The sequence below is a fragment of the Bactrocera oleae genome, chromosome 5, assembly GCF_042242935.1.
Source record: "Bactrocera oleae isolate idBacOlea1 chromosome 5, idBacOlea1, whole genome shotgun sequence".
Taxonomy (NCBI): domain Eukaryota; kingdom Metazoa; phylum Arthropoda; class Insecta; order Diptera; family Tephritidae; genus Bactrocera; species Bactrocera oleae.
In genome coordinates, this window is record NC_091539.1 from 46,808,389 (window position 1) to 46,833,150 (window position 24,762).

At 35.5% G+C, this 24,762-nt stretch overlaps 2 protein-coding genes across 7 annotated transcripts in view; one reads left to right on the forward strand and one right to left on the reverse strand.

Moving 5' to 3' along the window:
- Positions 1-24,762, forward strand: part of Nrg (Neuroglian) — a 115,998-nt gene that overhangs the window by 30,738 nt on the left and 60,498 nt on the right. For all 6 annotated transcript variants that reach the window (XR_004977154.2, XR_004977153.2, XR_004977156.2 and 3 more), the window contains exons 2-3: positions 9,121-9,571; positions 15,293-15,422. Coding sequence is in view for 2 of the 6 variants with exons in the window: in XM_036365905.2 (XP_036221798.2) it covers positions 9,496-9,571; positions 15,293-15,422 (206 nt within the window). In the remaining 4 variants the exon portion in view is untranslated. The remainder of the gene's footprint in view (positions 1-9,120; positions 9,572-15,292; positions 15,423-24,762) is intronic.
- On the reverse strand, positions 2,540-7,277 carry PIP82. Its single transcript, XM_014232908.3, has 4 exons — positions 6,985-7,277; positions 6,854-6,916; positions 2,783-6,571; positions 2,540-2,725 (listed from the first exon to the last, which is right to left on the reverse strand). Exons 2-4 carry the CDS (start codon positions 6,900-6,902, stop codon positions 2,667-2,669), a joined length of 3,897 nt encoding a protein of 1,298 aa, XP_014088383.2. The 5' UTR covers positions 6,903-6,916; positions 6,985-7,277; the 3' UTR covers positions 2,540-2,666.

Here is a 24,762-nt window from a genome sequence, read left to right on the forward strand (position 1 = left end):
TACCTTAACATTAAAAAATAAATTCAAATTTTACTGTATATTCTTAAGAAATGTATAAATATACCCTTAAAAAATTAATACAGTAGTTGTTACTTAATTCCCAAAAATAAACTTTAGTTAGGCCGTCACAATAGATGTGCCATAAAGATTCTGAGATTCTCCCCAGGAACTGTTTCATTACTTCTCTTTAAAATGGAAATCGATAAGTTCACACGAAAAAGAAGTTATAAAGGAGGTTATAGGTACGAAAATTCCCCGATAGCTGGCGTCTTAGTCGAATTGTTATCAAAAACTATATTTACGGTCTGATTTGGCTCATATTCAAGACATTTATACTTAATTAGTTAAGAAAAGGGTAGTACACTTATTTGTTAAGTTCGCTCATATAACTATATAAATCATCAGTTGCCACGCCCAGCTTTAACAGTACCGTAAGTTTTTTTCATGGAACTGCATTTCTAGTTCATTTCTCCAAACAATTCTAACAATCATGCAGAGCAACTTTTGGCCATTTTATTTTCATACAAATACTTATCTCGTTGTTGGCGTAGAAATACTGATGTTCATTACACTTAGACTATATAATACAGTCCCAAAGGTGCAAGTAGCCAGCTGACTGGTGACAAGCTTATTATTACTTGAACTTCTAAGTATACTAATGTCGCTGGGAATACTCATAAAGCCATGTCTGGTGAGGTAATATGCAAGCAGGCACACCAAATTTTGGTTTTATCGCACGCTTGTCCAGTTGTCCGTTAACTAATTAGCATAAATTAATAATTAAAAGCATGATATAACACTCAAGCGGTACCTACACACAATAATATGAATATACCCTCAAACACACCACACATTTTTAAAGGCGCTTACTCACCTAGTCAATGCAGTTACTCGTGGGTGCCTGCCCACTGACTCGTTGCAGCATGACGACCCTGCGCACACGAGCATATTTTCAAATATTTCAATTTACATATTGTACATACCAATATACTATATATACATATATAGTCGTTTTAAATGCAAACACAACGTGTGCATTATGCCGCACTTCCGTGACTCGTAGTCTTAAAGCAAACAACCCTTATGAACGATCGGGCGTCAGCTGGCGCTTGGCGCATGCGCGGGTAGTTTCCAGCTAATGACAACCACTATGTACTTTTAAACCCTTCATACTTCCAATTGTCAACTCGAGTAGACTAAATGTGTGTGTGTTTGAGTGTAGCATATCCATTCGTCCACCCCATACGATTAAGAGCCAAAAAGATCACAGCAACTTAAATCACTGTATCGATTTCCATGTTTTTATTTTTTTTTTGTTTTAAGGGTTGTAGTGTTATAGCCTGAATAATTGATTTAAAAACATCCTGTGTTCATTAAAAAAATAAATAATAAGGAAAATATTCATATTTTTTAAGCATATGCACTGTATATGTGCGTGAGCTTGTTCGAGACACCCTACTGTGACTTCGTTGCAGTCAAAAGTCTGTTTGATTAGGGACGTCAATATCAGCGATTTGATCTTTATGTGTTTCCTTCGTCTACATTGCGGTGTGCTGCTGAATATCCAGCTCTTTGATCAATCTCGAAGCAGCCCCTTTTGCCCTATTTTCCTTTCACTGTCCACACGTGCTTAATTTAATCAATTCGTTTGCTTCTATGCGAATATTTCCCATTTTTCTTGCACATTTAATGGTGTAAATTTAATTTGTGGTTTATTTTAATGCCACCACAGGGGTAAGCCATTACTCGCACTTCACATACTATGTACTTATGTTCTCAGTAGCCTAAACAGCATTTAGGTTCCGCTTTAACTGCTTAAATAACTAGCGTTAATTGCGCTGTAAATGAATTATCATGCGATTATCGACAGCTGTGCTGTGGCCGAGGCTGCGTTTGATTATGTGATTAACTTTTTTTTTGTGGAAAATTATTTCTTCTAATTGTAAATCCATTTAAATATTTGTATCTTTGGTATGTTTAGGCCTTCTTTTTACATTTGTAGGTGCCCCTAAATCTTAATTTTTTTTCTTTCTTGCACCGCTTACTTCTTTTCGTCAAAAGTATTTTCTGTATAAAACACCAGAATCATCATTCATTATGGTTATATTCTGGATTATTTTTTCGACCCAGTGATTTTTACCAGCTGAGACGGAAATTTAATTCTGCAGGCAAAGATTATATGTCATAAATACTACCTAACCCTACCTAATCTCGAATTTATAAATTACTTTCTCGGAACAGCCACTCCTAAAAGTAACATAAAAATATACTATATGGTACGAATGGTCCTAACACTGAACGTTAAACCGGGATCACCCTGAAATTGTCGTACGTGAAAAAAATATGCATTAATAAGTACTTCCAACGTGACTGTTATGTTGATCGTCTGACGCAAGCAACCTCAAACAGGATTGCCGTACTCGTAGAAGCACCTTCCTTAACCCTCCATGCAATATAGATGAGCCTAGTTTTCAAAAACTCAACACTCCCTTTTTAAATTTCTTTTTCAGTCAATTTTAAATCGCTTTAAAATAAATAATTTAGTCCTGTCTCACTCCCTTGCGGATTTATATTTGTTACTTTAAATAATATGAGTACATATAACTATACATCTGACTGCACAACACTTTTATAATATAATTTTAAAATAAGAATTTTCATTAAACTCAAATCTCCACTACATAACGGCTGCTGCCAGTCGAACTTATCGAATAGTAACTGTTTTCTGAAATGAAATTATAAAATTAGTTTCAAATATTCCCTAAAGAATTGCCCTACTCACCATCATCACTATCGAATGATAAGAATTTGTCATCGTCTCGCGTCATTGAACGTCGATTTCGCTCGGCACTTCTCAAATTTTGCACTTCTTGCGGCCTGCGCTCTGGTATCGGCGTTGTCTCGGTCGAACCAATTAAACTTGAGGGATACTCCAGCGGCGAACCATATTCCGAGCTTGCACAACTCAAATTCAAATTTGAATTGTTGTCGAAATTTAAAGTTATTCGTGGCAAATCACTATAGACCTTAGACGTATTGCCATTAACCACATTGCCGCGTTGTGTTATTGTAATATTTTCTTCCATCTTGACGGTTGTCCGCTTTGTTTTGTTCACGTTTGTTAAAACTGCAGACAAACTCTCAGTGTCGGATTCTAAAGAATACATGCGTGGTGTATTCGTTGGTGTTGGTGTGACATCACGCTCGGAGTTCGCATTCATTGCGTCCGTTTCTTGTTCACCATCTTCATCCTCTTCCAAATCATCTTCATCGTCAGTGTATTCCTCGGATTCGTCACGCGTCAGACGTCTGCGTATAACGCGCGGTCGTTGTGTCGTATTTGATTGTGGTGTCTCGAAGCGAGAGATGAGCTTATTGACCTTACCCACGTCTGAAGGTTTAACTTGTTCGTTGTACGCCAAACGCAAGGATGAAGTCTTTACCAGCGGTTTGGCGATCCGTGTCATCGATGGCGTACGATCGGGTATACGTGGTGGTGGTTTAGTAGGTGGCATTGGTGGTTTCATAGTCGGTACTGGTGTAGATTCCTCCATCGATTTGGATAGTAAGAGAATTGGTTTCCTTAATGGCAACGGTGGCGGTGGTGGTGATATTGAAGGAGGTGGTGAAGGCGCAGCCGACGGTGGCCTATCATAGTCATCATCTTCATCTGTGTCGACATTTTCATCTCTATTATGTACAATTTTACGCTTCTGTTCGTCTAAATTGGTGTTGAGAACATCGGTTTTAGTGGAACCTTGAGACAACTTAATATTCGCTTTGTTATTATCACACTCCTTTATCTCCTCACATTCTTCGCCCATGACACTCACAGAAATTTTTGTTACTCGCGATGAGTTATCGTCGTCCGCAGCGAACGGCTCTTCACTACTATCCTTCTCAAATGAGGAATCTATGTGCTTCTGAGGTATTCGCAGTATCGGCTCATCCCGCAATTCATCTTCAAAATCATCGAAAGCTGCTTTTGCACCTCCTGTCCGAACGCTAGCTTCGAATATGTCAATGCTCTTCGCTTTGTAGAGTTTCTCATCACAATACGCATGTTGGTGTACTTTCCACGGTTCTTCGTTCTCATCGATGCTATTGAGTGTTACTCCGGAAGCAGCTTCCATTGAGTCTTCCTTGCTTGGCTGACTGATTTTTTTGTTGCGTGCATTGTCAGGTATCCAAGAATCAGAATCGGAATTGGAGTCCATAGACATTTTACGTGTGTGACCACGTGGCGCCGGCAATATGGCTTCAGCGGATAAACGTCGTTGACTCGGCGGAGTTATCTCTAGGAAGTTAGATATAATTTCATTATTTGGTATCCATTCAGCGCGACCGCTGCCAGGACTTGGTGAACGACTTCGCCTTGGGGGCTTAACTTTCGGTGCATCGTCGTGTATTTCCTCTATTACAGGTGTGGAAGGTTTTGATGGTGCGGGACGTGTCACTGCTATTATAAGTGTCGATTCAAATTGATCTGAATTATCTTGATGTATGAGTACGCGTGGAAACGCGACATCGGTTTCGGAGTCTAATGAATCGTTGAGTAAATTTTTAGTAGTCCAAAGAGTACGTGTATGCTGCATATCTTCATTGTCGTATTCGTAGTCACTTTGTGTGAGCTTATCGTTTTTAACACGCTCTTCTCCAGCTGTTTGCTGTTGCTCGTCTTCGGAATCACTTGGCGTATCACGGGCTGCAGCACGTCTGGCAGAAGTATGTGGTCGTACATAGACGGTACGCTCGTCATCTGATTCTTCTTCAGCTTCCACTTCGTCGTGTTTGCTAGCCTCTTTCTTGGTTGCACTACATTCTTTCTCAAGATTCTCCTGCGACTTGTTAAAGAACTTAATCTGTTGCATCTTCTCATTCATCTTTTTAAGAGTACGTTGACGTGCCTGTTCAAAACGCTTTTCAAAGTTGACCGTCTTACGTGCATTAGCATCTTTTGTCGTGCCTGTGGGCGTATTGTGTGCCTCATCCTCTTCAGTGCCATCGAGATCATCTGTAGAATTTGCACGTTTCTGTTGGCGTATATTACGAAGCTTTTTCATTAGAGTGTCCGTGCGTTTCTCCCCTTTCTCAGCATTACGCTCCGGGGAGGTTTCATCACCAGTTTGCGCCTCACTTTCAGTTGGTCTGCGCTTAAAGCTCTTCTTCCAATCTTGCAATTTATTGGTTATGACAGTGCGTATGGGTGAACGCTGTTCTTCACTTTTCTTGGGTGTCGCCTCATCCAGATTTTCTGTGGACGCTTCATGTGAAGCGAACCTGCGTAAACGAGCTGCCAATTTTTCAGTGCGACTGATTCGTTTTGTCTCTTTCTTAGGCGTGCCATCGCCATCCGTGTCTTCTGCCGTATCTGCGTTCGGTTCGCTTTTAGGTTCGGATTCTTGCGCACGCCTTATCGATTTCGAAAAACGTTTGATATTCTGTTTTAAGACACTAAGCGGATTATTCTCATTCACTGTTGCGGCTGGCGCTTCCTGCTTCTCCTCGGACTGTTGTGGTGATAACGGTGCACGTCGTCGTTTTCGCTCACCTAATTTCTCTGGAGTTTCCTCGCTGCTTTGCCTCATATTGCGTAATTTCGAGAGCGTCTTTCTATTCATGGCTTGATTGGACATGCTCTCTGGTGAACTTTGTACAATCTTTGATTTCTGCTGAGCAGCTCGTGGTACAGGTACTTCTTCGTCCTCATCCAACTCGTTATTACTCTCATCAGTTATATACTGCTCCAGCGGTGGATTACGCACCCTAGCGAAACGTGTCGAAGCAATGCCTGGTTTGCGTGGTGGTGGCGTAGCCTCCATGCCACTCTCATCTTCGCTTTGTTCATGGATGTTTTTGGCACGGCTATTGTTCACCTGCGTATGCGACTCTTCAGAGCTTATGCTACGTTTGCTATTATCTGTGTCCTGTCGCGAAAGCTTGAAGTTGAAACGATAATTATCGGCAATCTTACGATCATGCCGTTCTTGTTCGGCATGCTCACGCTCACGTTCCTCATTGTAACGCTCCACATATTGATCCACCAATATGATGTCCTTACGCACCACTGTCTTCTTCGCAAAGATGTGACTCAGTCGAAATTCGCTGATGTCCTTATAACCTTTCTGCAGCTTTTCCGTCAGCGACAACTTGGCAACAGTCGGTTCAACACGCTCACTCTCACCGTCTATTGGACTTATGGGACGCGATAAACGGTCTGGTGCTTGAAATTGCCTTGGTGACGGGTAGTCATCGTCCACGCTACAGGCACTGCGGTAAGTGCCACGTTGCGAGTCGCCACGCTGCTGCTGTTGCTGCTGCTGATGCATCAGCGATGAAACGGTCGATATGTGACACGGTGAGTGATTTATAAAATCAGCAGGTGGTATGGGCGGCTGAGTCGACAGCTGTCGAATGGACTGTTGACGTTCTTGCTCCTTCGTCGAACCTTTGTTGCGACTGAGATCCTCACGCGAGCGTCCAAATATGCGACGTGAGCGCAATTTCGGTAATGACTTTGGCAATTTAATTTGTGGCATTGCTGGCATTGCAGGCAAAGAGGGAATTCGTGCTGAAATACAATGTGAAAGAGAATTGATGTGTGGCTAAATAAATTAATTGACGGATTTGTGATTAAGTGGCAGTGGTTGGGGCTTGGGCGTTCGGGCTGAATGGGCGTACGTGTAGAAAGAATCGCAACAAATGGCTGACGTGTGCGAAAAAATTGCATTGAAATATCGATTTTCACTGGTTGGCATTGAATGCTAAGCTCGACCCACAAGCGCGCTGAGAAATGTAGCCCAGAACGCATGCAACACGCCACGTTTCACAACTAATTCACATCTATACATACCTCGTAAGCTGCTAACGTCGATGTTCTGGCACAAATTCTTAAAATCCATGTTGGCAATTTGAACTGTAGTTGATAGACAGGTAATTTAATATTTTTATACAACAACACGAAATGGTTTACTCCACACTTACTCTAGCGTGCCACGCTCTTTATATTAGACCCTTGTTACTGCCTTGTTCTACACATAAACACAATTGAATACAGATTGTCTAACTTGAAATCACTAGCGACAGCAAATAATTTCCACTGAATTTAGTTTTGCTCCACAAATTATTAAAAAGTGATTTTCATAATTTTGTTTTTTGTCATACTTTAAATTTTACCATCTCAAAGTTAATCTAATTGATGTGCCCAGAATAAATAGTAGGTCTTTGCTGCCGTTCTGATTCGTTTCTGTGCGTGTTTCGGCACATTGTTTGACCGAGGTTTCACAGCGAAGCTTTCAAAGCGCATGCTTGCGAAACCCTTTACTTTCAGCACTCAGTTTTGTCTAACCTTTTTGCTCCTAATTTTATTTCTTAACTGCTAATTGAATTAACATGTAAAATTTTCTCACATTCTGCGCTCGAACTCTTTATTTAGATATACCGATTTGCATTCTTCTTTTCGTTTTGCTTGTCATTTTCGCTTTCGTTTTCTTTTTTAGTTGACTTTGTTGTCTATTAATAGGCGCTTTGGTTCCAATGCATTTCTTTCGTTGGCTAGATTTGCTCTCCTTTTGCACTTCCATCGCTATTCTATACCTCGTTTTATTTGTAAACAGCTACCCGAAAGCTTTTCTTGCATAATTCCATAACTACTTACCCACTTAGCTATTTTGCTTTCGTAGTAATTGCATGGAGGCTTGTCTTTTGTGGTAGGTGAATTCAGTAAAGTCTTTATTACACTGTAGGGCAGTTGGTACTGAGTATAGGCATATACTCGTAGGTTTTGAAAATGGTAGTCGACAAAGTAAGTTCAAACATCTTTATTTTATTTATGTAACATTTAGTTTTATTATAAGAATGCTGTGTTGTCCTGTATCCAAAGTTAGTTCTGGGTTTTCAGCATAAATAAAATGATCTACTAGAAATCTTGACGATCTTACTTTAGGTCTATCAAAAGTTAATTAAAGTTCCATTGGGTGTATCCCAAACTAAGATAATTCTGACAACACGAGTGTTCGTTGCATTAGCTGCTTTAATATTAAAACTCCACTTGGGTTTATCTTCGGAAACGAGGCATTAAGCTGGTACTATGTAGACTCTAGCTGATTTCTTCGAATAAAAATGGTTCAGAGCACCGATTTTGTTAGGTTTGCCTTTTTATATACGATATTAATTTACTTCTACCAGGATTAGTACTGATTTGTTACTCAAAGCCAGTTTTACATATTGTAAATTACAGCGATTGTTTCAAGCAAGATCTTTCTGATAGATAATCTCCAGGTAGGTTCGCAAAAGTTCATTAGAGCAGTCATAGTCAATGTTTTGATTAATTTAATTTATAGAATACAAAAACAATAATATAAGAAAAGTGTCGTCGCAGGATTGTAGGAATCATCCAACAAATTTTGAAAATTGCTTTTATCGATCCTTGCACCATCTTTTATTGTTTCCCTACTACTTTCTTTCGAGAGCACGATTTAAGTATTTGTCTCTACTTATAAAGACCTCTAAATTGAATTTCTCAAAGTTGTTGGCTCGTTGAGAACTGATTTTGAGAAAGTGTCGATGATTTGGTTCTCTTGTTATATCAAAAATCTTCTCTTACCAGGGCAACGTTAAGGGGAAAAAGACGATTTTTGGGAATTGGGAAAATTTTATTGTATCAACTGTTTTAAAATTTTAGTGATATATTTACAGGGCATTACAGTATCAACAGTTCAGATTATCCGAATAATTAATTTGCTATCTTGACGAATTCAGATGATTTGCTCGAATATGATTACCATTATCATATAATATATGTCCCCAATTTCTCTCTTTTATGAGAACATTAATTTCGAAATTACATAAAAACATAAACGTGCAGAACGTAATTCATTCAAATGCCACTATAATTTCAAATCCAAAGATAAGAACTTAGAAACTGAATTCTAATAAAATGTTTACCTTTTCTCTTCTCATTCCAGCTCGCGTGCAAAGCTTGCGACTTACATACTTATATTACCGACTGTTACCGACCGCTTTAGTGTTCTAGTGTTTTGTGCTTAAGTGAATTATATCTACACCCGTCATTTATATAATATATATATTTTTGTTTTTTGGTTTTCAATTTCAATTTAGGTTTAATTTACAAATATATTAAAATTGCATAAGTGTACAGTTATTCCCAAGGACACTCATTTAGTTCGTACATGGAGCACTTAGACGGATTGAATTAGATTCATATAATACGAGTACATTTGTGCACGTATTCCCGTACATACTTTTGTGCAACGTACATATAGCAACATATACACACAAATGTCTGTGCTCCTCACGTAACTACATATTTGCATAGACTGAACATTCCAAACACTGTTCTCTTCCCCCCGAAGGCGAGCGAATAAATAATAACCACAACTACAAACAAGGAACATCAACGGCATCCTGCTCGAATTGCGTGCGGGACCAACATCTATAGGCACATACCTAACCTACACATCAGACACATCCAGGATGGGGCGGCTAACACAAATGCTGGCCGTCCTGCTGCTGGTAGCTGTTTTAGGCTCCACAAATGCAGAGAGTAAAAGTAAGTAAATATTACAGTAATTGTAAGGTTGTAAAATTATGCTTATATATACAGTAAGGCCTTGATATCTACGACTATTAATTGCGAAGCATATTGACTGAATATTTAAAAAATTTATTGAAAAAAGTATTATTACATATAAGTATGTAGTCTGAAAGTAACTAAATTAATTTTACAAAATTCCGATTCTAAGATTTTATTAGCGAAGTATCAAGGTATCACAGACCAAGATAACTTCTTGCAAATGATTAACATTTTCATCCCTATTTGGGGGAGGGTATAATAGTTCCAGTGGCTCGTCGATTTCGTTTCGGTAATTTTTATGTCTAATGTGCACCACGCTCTGGAAGGCCAATTGTTGAAAACATCGGCAAAGTAATGAAAAGTCCGTCTGTCATATAAGCACTGTTACGATTGTCAACCATTTAAATAAGGGTGGATAAAGAAGCTCGATGTGTAATCATACGAGTTAAAGCACAGAAACCTCATGGACCGAAAATTGGTAGAAGTGGTTTTTTGACGAGATCTACCTATTAAATGGCGAGATCATCAAATCTACTATAATGTAAGTCGTTCAAAATAATAGGATGAGGTTTGCTTTTGTGAAAATTTCATATTTGTTGATAAAGTAGAAAAATGCATATTTTGTGTGAAAAATAGTAGGTTTATCAGTAATAAATTCGCTAATAAAACCACTTGCGTTCGTACTTTCTGCTATCTCATTAGCCTCACACTTTTTCTATTATAGTTTTACAATGTTTTCAACCCATCTGCACAATACATAAATTTCTATACAATTGTCGAATATTTCTTTAGTTTTTAATGCACAATATTTCATTTCAATGCATCTCTTCTTTCTAACCTCCTAATATTTCATTTTATTTTGTATTAAATACTTATTTTTTGTTTGACTTCTACTTTCTTTTTTTTCTATCAGTGAAAGTTAGTCATAATTCAAAACAACTTTTCTCACCTACCGCTGCATGTGTTGTAAAAAATTCAAAATGTTTAACAAATGTTATTTATTACCCACATTATTCGGTGTGCCTTCACTTCAACTCAAATGCTTTACAAGCAACTCTGTTCACGGCTTCGAACGTTTGATCGTCGTGTAAACCACATTCATATTCATTGCATTCAATCATTAAAGCTTTGACGGGAACCTCATTTTACATATCGCCCATCACCCATTTGTTTGGCGCAGCATCACTAGTCTCACTTCATTTCGGCTGAGCTCTTCGCAATTGGGCTGCTATCAGTCTACAGACCGTACGTCAAAAGCAAACATGCAGCAGACCGCCTATTTTATGCTTCATTCAATCCGCTGGTATTATATATAGTACATATATATTTATAGTTACTTAGCTATGCTTCACCCCCCGAGAAGACAAACAATTGTCCACGATTTTCTTGGAATATGTGGCGTGAAGGTATTTCGATAGACTTGTGCTTAACATTCATACGAGCTTACACATATGTACATACCCACATACGATGTGAGTGTCTGCCGTCATTTCTCCACTTCAAGACCACTCATCTTTCTTTGCCTCTTTAGTCAATTCGCCTATGCAAAGTGTGTGTTAAATTAATCTATTGTACTTCAAACGGTGTTCCACACATATTAAATGCTATTGTTTTTGTTGTTGTTGTCGGTTTTCAATGTTATTTTGAATTGGATCGTGTACTAGACACATGCATTTGTTTACAAACCTCCTCAGCTATCTTCGCTCTATGTTTGGCATGACAATCGGTCGATTACTTATTTACAACAAAAATGATGATTGCAATTTACTAAAAGATGTAAAGGTACCTATATTTCCATATTGGAATACAATTAATAATTATAGAGAAATTTCTGGCTTGTTGAGTTTAGATTCGGCTAGGGATGGTTGCTTGGCAAGGCCATCAAAAACTGATTCCTTGTGATCTGAGTATAAATAATAGTAGGAGAAATAATAATAATTAATTAAAGATGAAACATACATACAGTTACTGACAATAAAATAGAATCAAATAAATTATTTGTCCGATAAATATCGGATACGTTTTGCCTGTAATCGATTCATAGAATATTTATCTTTTAAAACACCATGGTAGCTCTGTTACATTTTACTGCTATCTTTGTGCTCAAATTAAAGAAAAAAATGTATGTATTGTCGTGACAAAAATAGAATCAAGGAATAAAAATAGCAAATGATATCTCTAAATATCGTTATTTAGTAAAACATTATATTGTACGTATAAAATCTTTAGGATATTTGTTAAAACTGGATATTTATTATTATTTGTAGAAGCAATGAGCCGAGGAAAGCACTGCACACCGGCAGAGCTTAAGCTAATAAAAAATTTGCAAAATAACTGTTATGACCGAAAGGAAATTTAAAAAATAAAAAGTTCTTAAGAATTTGTGTTTACGGCTTTGAAACTTCCAAAATAAATGCGAATTGAGGAGACGGTCACGAAAAACGATGTCTTAGGATGACAATTACATAGATATTTTATCAAAACGCGATCCTTTCAAGTGCTTTGTAACTATCCAAAGAGAATTGGGAGTATAAATTTCTTCGAAAACGATTGCGCGCCGCCTTTTAGAAAATAATATCTTCGGAAGGTTGTTCCGGAAAGTCCAAACGTTGACAAAAAAACAGCGGAACAAACGATTCCTGTTTTGGATTTGGGAAATTATGGACCATTTTCACTTTTTTTAGATTTTAGAAGATGTTTTGTTTCCTTATGCTGAATGGAACATGCCTGTAGTTTGGCAGTTCCAGCATGATAATGACCCGAAGCATAACTCGGGTGTGGTCAAGACTTGGCTATAGGATCAAGGAATCGATGTTAGGACTTGGCCGGCGCAATCTCCGGATTTAAATCCTATAGAAAACCTGTGAAAATCTTTTTCCTAGATTGGTACAACCTTTTTTGTGTTTGTGCGAAGTTTGATCCCCAGTTGTCAATTATTGTGTGTTTCGGCCATTTTTACCATGGTAAAAAATTGAATAACGAGTTTGTTTGAAAATTTGTAACTCCAACGGAATCGTTGCAAATGTTGCAGAATTGTTTGGGGAGTTATAACCACAACCGAAAAGTTATGGAAACAGTGCTTGAACATTGTCGTGTTGATATCAGAGAGCATCGTCGTGTTAATAGCAGAAAATCTCAACATCTCTTATGGATTGACTAACCATTTTGGTTAGGGTTTTGGTTATGGAGCGTGTCAATGCTAGACTGGTACCAAAAGACCTCGAATGCGCCGTCACATTCTAGCATGATCGTCATGCCTTTTTGGCAGTCATCGCTCAGCCACCCTATTCGCCAGATTTAGTTCTCCATGACTTTTTTCTGTTTTCGAATTAGATTAAATCCGCTTCGTGGAATGCGCCATGAGTCCATTGACCCAGTATATAAAAATCGCCAAACAAAGATTTGACGTCGTAAACAAATAGCTTTCAAACACACACTAATTGACCTATGGAGATCAAATTTCACACAAACATCAAACAAGATTGTACCAATCCACCCAGAAGCGTTACTATAAACATTTTGTAAGCCCTCAGTCAAAAAAACCTTTATATATCTGCTTTAGAAACATGGCAATTGTGTGCTGCCGATACCGACACGTTCGTGAAATGCACACACATAAATACTTAAGCAATCTCAACACGTCAAACTCCCATTTTTCACTTCAAAGTATTGAACTCTGCCACCTGATTCTGTTAGTTGGCCTACTTTCCTTAAGTAATTGTATGGACATGCAGTTCAAATTCATTTAATACCACACTTTTTCATGCCAAAGTTTTAAAATAGATGTTTACGTTCGCGAGCATTACGTCGGCATGAATGTGAACAATGGCCGCATTTCCAACTGAGGGTCTGTCTGTCTATCTGTTTCTCTGTCTGCGCTGTACGTTCTGAATGTTCAAGTTCTATTTCGAATACACAGAGTGTGCATTGTATATATGTATATCAGGTGAATTAGCGCATTCACGCCTTCATGAAAAAAGGCTGATCAAAATGTAAACATGCGCCGGTATTTTTAGACACCTGTTGTGCGTGAGTCGTGAAGGGAAGTCATGTATGTTTGGTCTGTAGGGAAAACCGTTCTTCAAGAGACTTGAAATTTTTGTATATTGTTGCCTTATTTTTATTTTATTTATCTGAATCCCCACTCAGTATTAATTCGTTGCGAGAAATTCTATTGAATTTAAATTTACCGTGGGTTCAAATTCATTTATTGTTTCATAAATTTAACAATTTTAGGACCTATTCAAGTCGCTAAATAAATGGTGGATGACGTGATCATATTTCCAAAATTTGGTCATGGCTAATTCGTTTTTTTTTTATAGAATTTAAACCCTCACACAATGAGTTCTGTACTATACTATGTGAAGAAGTCTAAAGCAAATGTACTGGCTTCTATAGGGTGATCCATTTCGAAGTTTACTACTTTTTTAAAGAATTGAACCAAATGTCGCCGAGATCCCGAGCTTCAATTTCAGGCATCACATAGTCGGTTATCATGGCGTGATAACGGTCGCCATTGACGGTTACGTTCTCATCGGCATCATTTTTGAAAAAATATGAAATTATCCCGTAAACCGTATTTAATAAAACAGGTTCCTACAGGGTATCATATAGTATTGTATATACACGTACTTTCTATTTCGAAATTCTTTATTTCTTTTTTATAAGTATTGTACATCTATTTTTTGTTGCCTACCTTATTCGTTTCTATGCGGTGGCATCGTTGTCATCGTGTCGCCTGTTTTCGTTTTTTTATTCCGAACGCATAAAGTGCATTCATGCATTTTCGCTATAAATTTAGTAATGGCTCATTCATGATTTAAGTTCGCTGACTAATATGTTTATTTAGACTTTTATATTTAGTGCCACTCTTTCACATTCACTCCTCGGTGTTGCTGAAAATATTGCTGGGGTTAAAGGTGTGGGATTTTTAATCGCTTTTTGTTTTTATAAATTATGACTCCATAATTTTTATAGCTTCTGCTGAAAATTTCTTGCATATTTTTCAATTTTCTAATTGGTTTATAAATTTAGAAGTTCACAAGAACTGCTCATGGAATTTATGCTCATAAAGTTTTTTTTTTTAATAGACTGGTAAATTTGGGTTTTATATTAAAGAAATTTTCATTAATGTAATATTTAAGGGACACACTTAATGTGACATAAAAAAAAAATCGATTTTTTCATATTTCGGCAGGTTAAACAGGTTAAAAGTTTCGATATCTCAAACAGTTTTTCGGTTACAGGCTTTGTACCATAAAAAAAAAGTTTCAATGGAATCATTAAAAATGTTGCAGAAATATTTTGTCTACTCTTCACGAACACAATTGAAAAAGTTATGGAAACATTGCTTAAAAATCGTCGTGTTGGATCTGTTATGGATCGACTCAGCCATTTTCGTTAATGTTTTGGGTATAAAGCCAATACCGAAACGAAATCATCGCCACCGTATTCGCCAGATTTGTCTTTTTTCTGTTTTCGAAACTGAAAAATCCGATTCGGGGAAGTGTTCATGAGTTCAATGGACCCAATTTATAAAAATCGCCAAAAAAAAAAACTGTAGTCCTCGTAAACTTCTAAATTGCAGCTGCTTTATTAATATTATTATTTTAAACTTTACATTTTTTGTATTTTATAAGTCAGATACTGGCATTTTTCTATAATTACTATAAAAATTATAATGTTTTCCTTTTCCAGTAAATTCACCGCCTCGTATTATAAAACAACCCCCGACAGATGAACTGCTTTTCAAAGTCGCAGTACAAAATAAGGAAAGTGATAAACCATTCATCATCGAGTGTGAAGCTGAAGGAAAACCAGACCCAAGGTAAGCAACAGTCAAATGAATTTTATAAATTTCATATAATTTGCTTACAAAGGACACCCACAGAGTTGATTGATCCACATTATGTATAAAGTGACCCACAATGCAGTCGCTAGTTTAGTGTGTAGCTCACCACTTGTGGTGAGTTGTTGAAAAGGGGTGGTGTGAGTTGGTATTCCAGCGCCAGCAATTGGCGAATTAAATTGCAATTAGCGCAGTAGGAATTTACGCGCTCGCATTTTTTGTAAAAATAATCAAACGAAAGAAGCGATGCGCGACATTTGAAAAAAAATATTCGTTTAAATAAATTTTTTTATTTCTTTCATTAAATTAAAAGGATCTCGCAGAATAAAGCTTTTGAATTTTTTTTATATACTTTTTTTTATTATATAAATTTTTTTCTTTATTTTTTGCTATCAATTAACTTTATTTTTACTCAAGCGCGCCAATTGTTATTGTTAAAGCAATATTGTTGTTTTTGCTTCATTTTGTTTATGAACACTCTGCCCGCCACAGAATGCGTGTTGAAGTAAAAATAATAAAAATAAATAAATGATTTAGTAACAATAGCATAGCGTAGTAGATTCTCTTAGCTCTTCTAGCGACGCGATTTATTTTTAGTTGCACTGTTGGCGGAACACAATTTAGTGACGGTTGTGGAAAATGTGCCTAAAGAATTTAAATATATGTATATAGCAAAGTATTAAAAATTGTTTTTGGTTCTTTTTTGTGATTTTTTTATTTTAAATTTTATTAACTTTCGACACATGTTGTTTTAAATTTTGGCGAGGGGTCCAAGAAGTTAAATTACTATTGAAATTTCTTAGAGTAAAAAATAGAAAGATTTGGAAGCGATATACTTATAGATGTATGTGTTTGCTTGTAATTGGTTTTATTAAAAAAATATGGTTTTTAAAAATAAAGAGTTGAATAAGTTAAATAGTAAATATTTCTGTTTCCTTTTAATTTTTTTTTTAAATATAAAATTAAATAAATTTAAAAATAAAAACTATACGAATTTAAACAATATATATATTTTACCAAAAGTTGGCGCAAATGAAACATTTTGTTTAAATTCGGAACTATTTTTAATAATTTTTTAATAAAAAATGTACATTAGGCTCTTCAGTTATAAATTTAAAAATTTCGGAGTAGACCGTGTAAAAGTTTATATTATAAGTTAGTTTAAAAAAACGTACCTTTTGTTAAAAAAAAAATCGAAAAAATTCATCTTATATCTCATCGGAAAGAAAAAAATAGGCCGGCTAGTTTTTATAATGAAATAATTTTCTTCGTATACGCATATGTTTAAATGTAATTTTTTGGAACAATAAAATTTTGAAAATTCATAATACCAAAATTTTTCATATTGAATCGATATAAACAAGTACGTATCCAATATTTTACTTCCAAGAAAACACTCAAAAAATGTTTTGTACGAAAACATTTTTTGAACCCATATGTATATGTATGTAAGTAAATTATCAGCACGACGAGCTGAGTCGATTTGGCCATTTTCGTCTGAATGTCTGAAGTTTTTGAGATATTGATCTGAAAATTTGCATACATTCCTTTCTCTTCAAAAAGCTGCTCATTTGTCAGAATCGCCGATATCGGACCACTATATGATGTACATAACTACCATACAAATTGACCGCTAAAAATCAAGTATTCTATTCTTTTTATTTGATGAGGTCGGTGCAGTCGAAGTTAACCTTTTTTTTTTGTTTTAATTAAAAAGTGAATATATTGTAGTACAAATATATACAAATTATTCATCAATGACTGTGCCTAAGCATTATTTCTTTATTAATATACCATGACTTTTCCGAATAATATATTCCACACCTTCTACATAAATACATAAGTGTATAAATATATCATTGCATATGTATAAAAATTAAAACATTTTTTGTTGAAAATACGCATAATTTGTTGTAAATATTTTCATGGCAATCAAAATGAGGTCATCTCGCTGACTACAGTTTTGATTTACTATTCGAATTTATTTATGTGTGCTGTTTATTTTTGTTCTTTTATTAACAATATGTTTTCATTTGCTCAAAAGCATTTAGTTTTTACCACTTGAAATAGCAAATTTTTATAGATATATTTTTTTTAATTTGTAAATATTATTTATTTTCTTTCTATATATGTATGTATATATACTAAGTTTCAATATTCTTTCTTCTGTAGTACCTACAAACCACAAAAACAAAAAAAAAAATTGTCAGTCCCCTTCATAACTTCAAAGCTACTTCACCGATCCTTTTGAAATTTTGGAAATTTTTCGAATGTCGTATTCAATACACCATTAGTTTTAGTAAAGAGCCTTTAACTGTGTGGTCACAAAAAATCACAGAAAGCATGCCCGCTTTTGCACGAATTAAGGGCGTATTCTAGTCTAGAGCCTAGAGTTTCAGGTAATTTTTGAAGTGTCGTAATAGAAGCAATTCATATTTTTACTCTCCATTTTTTTATTAGTTATTTATTAACATTACAGAATATAATAATAAGTTCAAGAAATAATAAATAAAGTTAATCATTTCAAAAATTAGCAACTGATGAAGTGGCGGTCTATAAAAATTGGCGCGTGACCATACCCACGATTTAAGCCCTACTAGCAAGCTGAAACCATAAAGGAAAACATTATAAATCTAGAATAATGCCGTAATGTCTGAAACTATGGAGAAGTTGGAAACCAAATTTTTTTCATGAAATGGTGACTGTCTGAAAAAAAATATTTTTGTTTGTGCCACTTTTTTTTTACTGTTTTGAATTTTTTAAAAATGGTAGAAATTGAAATTTGTGGATATTGACTATCCAGACAAGCAAGTATTTAAAGAAGACTAAAACTCTAAAAATTACAGGTAAATCGGTCCAGCTGAACCTGCGAAATGGTGGTATAGTTTTGAAAAAGACAGTTTAAATGCCGTGTCAGCAAAATACCTATATCTCCGAAAATAATTTGAATTTTGAAAAATCTTCTTGTAGACATATTTTGAATAGTTAAACTTTGAAAAAGAAAAATCGATTTTTATTTCTAGACTAGAAATACCCCCTCACCTTAAATCAACCTGACTATCTTCACTTCTAAACAGTATCAAAACTTGCGGTTTATTTTGTTTTCTCAAATCGAAACGTTAACTAATTGAGAGTCATATAATTCTGAACTTATGTTGGAAATTTCTCAATAACTTCTCAACAATTATTTTTTTCATTTGTCTTGACGCTTCGATATAACATAAGAGACGTTTTTGGGTTACTACTTTAATTACTACAACATGAGTATTATTTCAGATTCCTCAACTGAATCTCATCGAACAGTTTACCGTTTAAATCTCCGATTAACTGAATTTGACACTTCTGTTGCCTGCATTTAAATGCATTTTTTCGCATCCCACACACATTTCCTACGCACTTCTTTCGCCATTCGCAATTTAATAAGCACTTTAACCCCATTAATAGCAATATATATCAGTTGCGTCCAACTTTGCACGCTTATCTGTGCCACATCGCAAAATTATTAATAGATCCGCCATATTAACCATTACTGTGACATTTACAAGCTCCACAAGTGCGTGGTGCAGTCTCATATATTCCACAGTTGACCAAAAAAAGCAACAACAATTTTATGTCTAGTTTTATTTTTCAATTTCAAATTCACGGTCATAAAAGTTGCAACGCATTAATATTTGCACGATGTCTGGTATAATTTGTTGGTTTACCGTGAAGAGCAGATCATCGTGCGATAAACACATTTGCCTTCCTTGCCTCTGCACCTACTGTGCGCCGACACACATGCCACACAAATTTCGATTAATCGCCACCGCTGCTGCTACTGCTGCCATCGGCGACATGTTGCACATTGCTGTGGCTGTTGATTTTCGCCATCAAGTTGTTGGCAGCGGTGGGTACTTGAGAGTGCAACGCCGCCAACAACAGCAACAATAACGACTACTGACAGTGTTCTACGCATGGTGCATCATGAGAAATCTGATTTGCTCAAGTGCTGCACACATTCTTACACACGCTCATACTCTTCATATAGACTCTGGGTGATGTGGTGATTGTTGCTATTGTTGTAGTTGTTGTAATTGTTGCTGCGGCATTTGCAGTTACTTGCCGCTGATTATTATTTTATTGCACTTGTGATTAAGTCAAGTGGCTGCAACATCATCAGACAACTGCAACAGCAGCAACAACAGCCGGCGAAGTGTCTAAATGTAGTCGATTTGTTAGCGTTGCAGCAGATACCCACACACACATACATATTTGCACTGACATTATAAGTATACTAAAGTACATGTGTAGCTCGCAGTGTGTACATATTTATCTGCCATCGTGCTGTCATGAAACAAGTGGCAGTTGCCGCGGGAAACTGGCGTGTGGAGAGTTTGGGCATCTTTAGCGAAAAACGAGCGTTGTTGTGACTTCTACAAATTGGCAGCGCTAGAAGAAAATTGCACTTTTAGATATTTCATACATAGGAATATCAATCCTTGTTGTGTTAACACATACTATGTACTTATACTTACATATCTGTATGTATAATATATTCTCTCATTACTATTTAATCTGATAACTTCTTGAAATTTAATGTCAAATGCAATTACTAAGCTACCGACAAATCTTGCGACTGATAAACACGGTGCGGAGCACTTCGAACATCCTTCAGTATATGTATACTGCGTAGATGACCTAAATATAAGATTGACAGCATTTGATCTTGATCTTAAAGTGGCGTCCACTATTTTGAAAGAACAATAATACATTTTCATCGAACTTTTTTAATATCTGATGTAGGCCTTTAACCATTATTCAAGTCCAGTTTTTCAATCAGTGAATCTGGTTCAAGCCTGTGGGTTATATCCACTTATGAATTTCAACATTTCTGTTTTTTTTTCTATATCTCGAATATAGGTACTATATATGTATATTTCAAAATATTTTCTGAAAATTTGAAGTAGTTTCGGGCAAATAGTTTCGGAGATATAAGCATTTTTTTTTTAATTTTTAACTTAGTGTAATTCGCTCGCAAAACTTAAAACGCTTTTTTTCCCGAAATGTTGTTTTCGAAGTCGGAGACGAAAATTTTGAAACCGCTGGAACGACCAAGTTTTCTATTTAAGATAGATTTAAGCAGAAAAATCTTCAATTTTTTTTTCAAATATGTTATCTATGAAAAGTCAAATTTTTGGTATATCCATTTAGTAATATTCCTTTCTATGCATTTAGGCTTACAGATTTAATCGCCTTTAATTTTTTTTTTGTTTCGGACAAGTCAATCATCTGGAATCGTGGTGAAAGTGCGAACCTATTTTTATAAGGCTGGGATGTTCAGAACACTGTAACTACACAATATTTTTAGCTTAAAATTTATATTTAAACTGTCGAAATATATGTTAATAAATGCCAATAAACTTGAAGCTCTATCTCTTTACTGGTCGTAAAAAAAACCTAAAAAATTCCTAAAGAAAAACAAGCCGTCACATGGGATGACCTCCTTAAGCTAAAAAGTAAATGAGTCTAAGTTAACATATGGTCGTATTTAGTAATTCTTAAGTATACACAGAGTAACATTGGACATGGTTTTTTCTTTTCTTTGAGTTCAATATCTGATTTAGGTGCTGTTAGGAAAATCTCGTGAAAGATTTTCTTTGCTTTTTTTAATTTGCTCTACGAAGCAGTAAATATTTCGACAATGAATATTATCGCTGAAACGCACCGCTAATAACACTTACGGCAAGCATCCGGTAATAATTTTACCGCAACTTGTTTTGTAATTTCTTCCATCTGTCCATACTCATACACTATCGGCGCCTGCTATGTGGTACAAGTTAAAACGTGAAAAGCTTACAGTATATTGACCAAATATTGGGACTTGATACAGTTTAAAAAATTGTATTGTGTAAATGGTGGGGTAATTTTTTTGTGAGGTATCTTAGTGGGTTAGTTCAGATAGATCATGTGACAATTTTCCTAAGCTAACTAAGTGTATTATTAATTTTTTACAATTTTACGCAGACAAATTTAAAACGAGTTTTATTAGGAAGTTTTTTTGTATATGTGTAATGAACTTTGAAAAGTAAATGAGTTTAGTAAAATTTAATAAAATGTTATGATCTAAAGGAAACTCTTAATATCTTTTTTGTAAATCGCAGCTTCTGAAATGCATCTGTCAGATGATTCAATTTTTCGGAAACGTTCTGTATACTTTTTTGTCACTTACAACATATAAGAGCGACTATAATGTATTAACAACTTTCAAAGTCATGGTAGACTATTTACCGGTCAACATATCAGACAACTTGACAACAACAAACACGTTATGTACACCTTTAGAGTCATCGTCTTCGTCCAACCGACTCGATTTACCCAATAAACAATTTGGTTATGGTAGAATATTAGATCAGACCATTGAAGTAATTTTTTCATAACATTAACATTTTAAAATTCGAATAGATTTTTTAAAAAAATTTCTTTTAACTTTTGTTTATTTTAATTTCGGATGCGAAACGTTTGTTTGTTGTAATTTCGTGTACGGTGAAAATTATATAAAGCGGAAAATTATTTATTTCTTTTTTTATTTTAAAATACTTTTCGTTTTTTTTTTTATATAGCAGCAAACCTGTTCCAAAATATGCCCAAATTAAATATCAAAACTAAACTAAAAAACTAAAATTCCTTCTTAAAGGAAATTGCTTTAAAAGTAAAAAATAATAGGTGAAGTAATATTATGAACCACTGGCATCATACCAAAAATTTTATTATACCAATGTTGAATCGAAAGAATAAACTGAAACGGACTACTAGTAATTAAATCCACATAAAACTGAATTGGCGGCCAACAAAGCGGGTTAACTGGTAAAACCAGCTCCTGTAATACTTATCATCTATTCATGACCATGTAGTAATGGCAGTATAGTATGAAGGTGATCATTGGAGGTGGTGTAGGACGCAAAGGTGTGGTACTCTAACCCATTGATAGCTAGCATTGGCAGCTTTACGAGCGCCAGCATCGCCTATCTCTTACTATTCTCAGTGCGATTTGCAAGAACAACTTGTCTGCCTTTGAATATTTTATTAATGACAGCAGAGTTCTTCGTTTTATGTGTCGAGTCAATACAAGAACTGTACAGACAGCAAAAAAGAAAAATAAACATGAATAAATAATAAAAGCAATAAAAACGAGAAGAAACGATAAAACTACACAACTACGAGCCAATAAGCGGCGAACTGAATGAAGTTAATTCGGCAAAGGTTACGTAATACGTTTACGTGTTTATATAACATGGCTGATCCGAAGACAACGGGTTGGCATTTATGGTTACATATTTGCACACATATGTACATATGTATAAACATTCTGATCGGCCATGTTTAGCTTTCTATGAAAATTCCTTTACATAATCTGCCGCCTTTTGTCGTAACATAGTTGTCAATTACGTAAAATGAAGTAGTAGTTATTTTGTTTTTCCCCAATGCATCCATGCATATGTACATACTTATACCAGTATGAACGTTTATTAAATATGCTTTTTTATGTATTCATCACAACCACCATTCACTTATTTAGATTGCCACCGCATGACGATGACCACAAAAACCGTTGGAAAACCGCTGCGTAGCGGTCGAAAGGCCGTCCAACTAACGACAGTGTCAACTAGTAGTGCCGAAGTATATACATACATATGTATGGAGTTCGTTTTTGTGGTACACGAGAAACCTGAAACGGTGTTTTTCCTTTTTCTTTACCTTCTCTAACTCGCTAGTCCACGAAATGCAGTTCATGGAAAATTCAATGTTGCAATTTGTGCGTATGTAGTGGTATTCGCGTATGTATACTTCCATGTGGCCGCAATCTAAACGCTGTAAAACGTCAAACATCAACAACCACAACCGCCGCTACAACCACAGTCACGGCAAAAGATTAATTTCCCAATTTACGACAACTCGTCACGAGTTGCCAATGTAAACGAATTCGTACAGATATCTGAAATGGTTTGCTATATACGAACTCTTAAGGCTAAGAACATAGTAGAGCGGCGTACAGTGTGTTGCAGTACAGAACAAAGAGATTGCACTTATACCGAAATCTTGATTATTGTATCTAACATAGTCTTATTTCCACGATATATATATTTTTTTATAAGTACAAGTATTCGGGTTTTGACTTTAGTTTTTAGAAACATTATGCCTTCTTGAGTATAGAGTAGTGTTTCTTAATTTTTACTTCACAGGCACTTTCAAGACAAGTTCTTTTTTTTTTACCGATCCAAACAGTGTTAGATCTCCGAAATAACAACGCTTGGCCGGATAAAATCCGAATTAATTCCGGTGCCGTAGAACCAGCTGTTGTAGGAATTGATTGACATGTTCTCTTATATAATGCCAGTATAGCGCTCAATATGTTAAAATTACCGTATCAGGCGCGTCTATTATAACTTTTAATTTGCCACGTTTGTGTCTTTGCTACACTATGTGCTTAGCCTTGTTCACTTTCCAGCACCGCAAAGCTATTATCTTGCAATATTGGTTTATTTACTTTGCTAATGGCAATTGTCAATCTACGTGCATGTTTCTGCACTCAGGATGCGACAGTGAATTTGCCAATCAAAAGTGTAAATATTGTAGAAACATTTTCAGTGTCTTTCTACAGCTTTAGTTAAAGTATGTAGCACTGGATGAGAGCTGTAGACAAAAACTTTTTTTTTCCAATATGTTATTGAACTGTCGCCAGTTCATCTTTTATATGGTATATCAATTTCCATTAGTCAATGTCAAAGCTGCTACATATTGTGTTGTTTTATGTACTGAGGTTAGATTAGCTTGGGTGGAAATCTGACGTGGCTGTGAAATACTTTTATTCAGCGATTGTTAAATTCAGTTTGTTTCTGGTATATGAATTTTAGAACATATTTAAAGACTTTTCTGTAATATTCGAAATTTGGGATTTATATTATGAATCTACAAGTAAAAAGGAATAGAGTTCTTTTGCTTGTAAATAATAAACTAAAGAATTACATCAAACATTAGACATTTAAGTATCAACGAGAAAATGATTAGCGATAACTAATCCCTTTCTCAAATATCAAAGTTTTAAGAAGGACTACTGTCTGTCTGCCTGTATATACGCGAATAAGTTCCTCTGTTTCAGATATCTTCAGATCGGAACACTTTAACCAATAGTTGCATTGCCATCAAGTTTTTGTATGAAAACTTTTGTGTGAAGGGTATTGTACTTTCTGTGCAACCAAAATTAACGTTTTTTTTGCTTAATATTTCATTAATCTGGCAATTCTCCAATCAATTGTTAGAGTAGCTTTCTACTGTTGGTCTG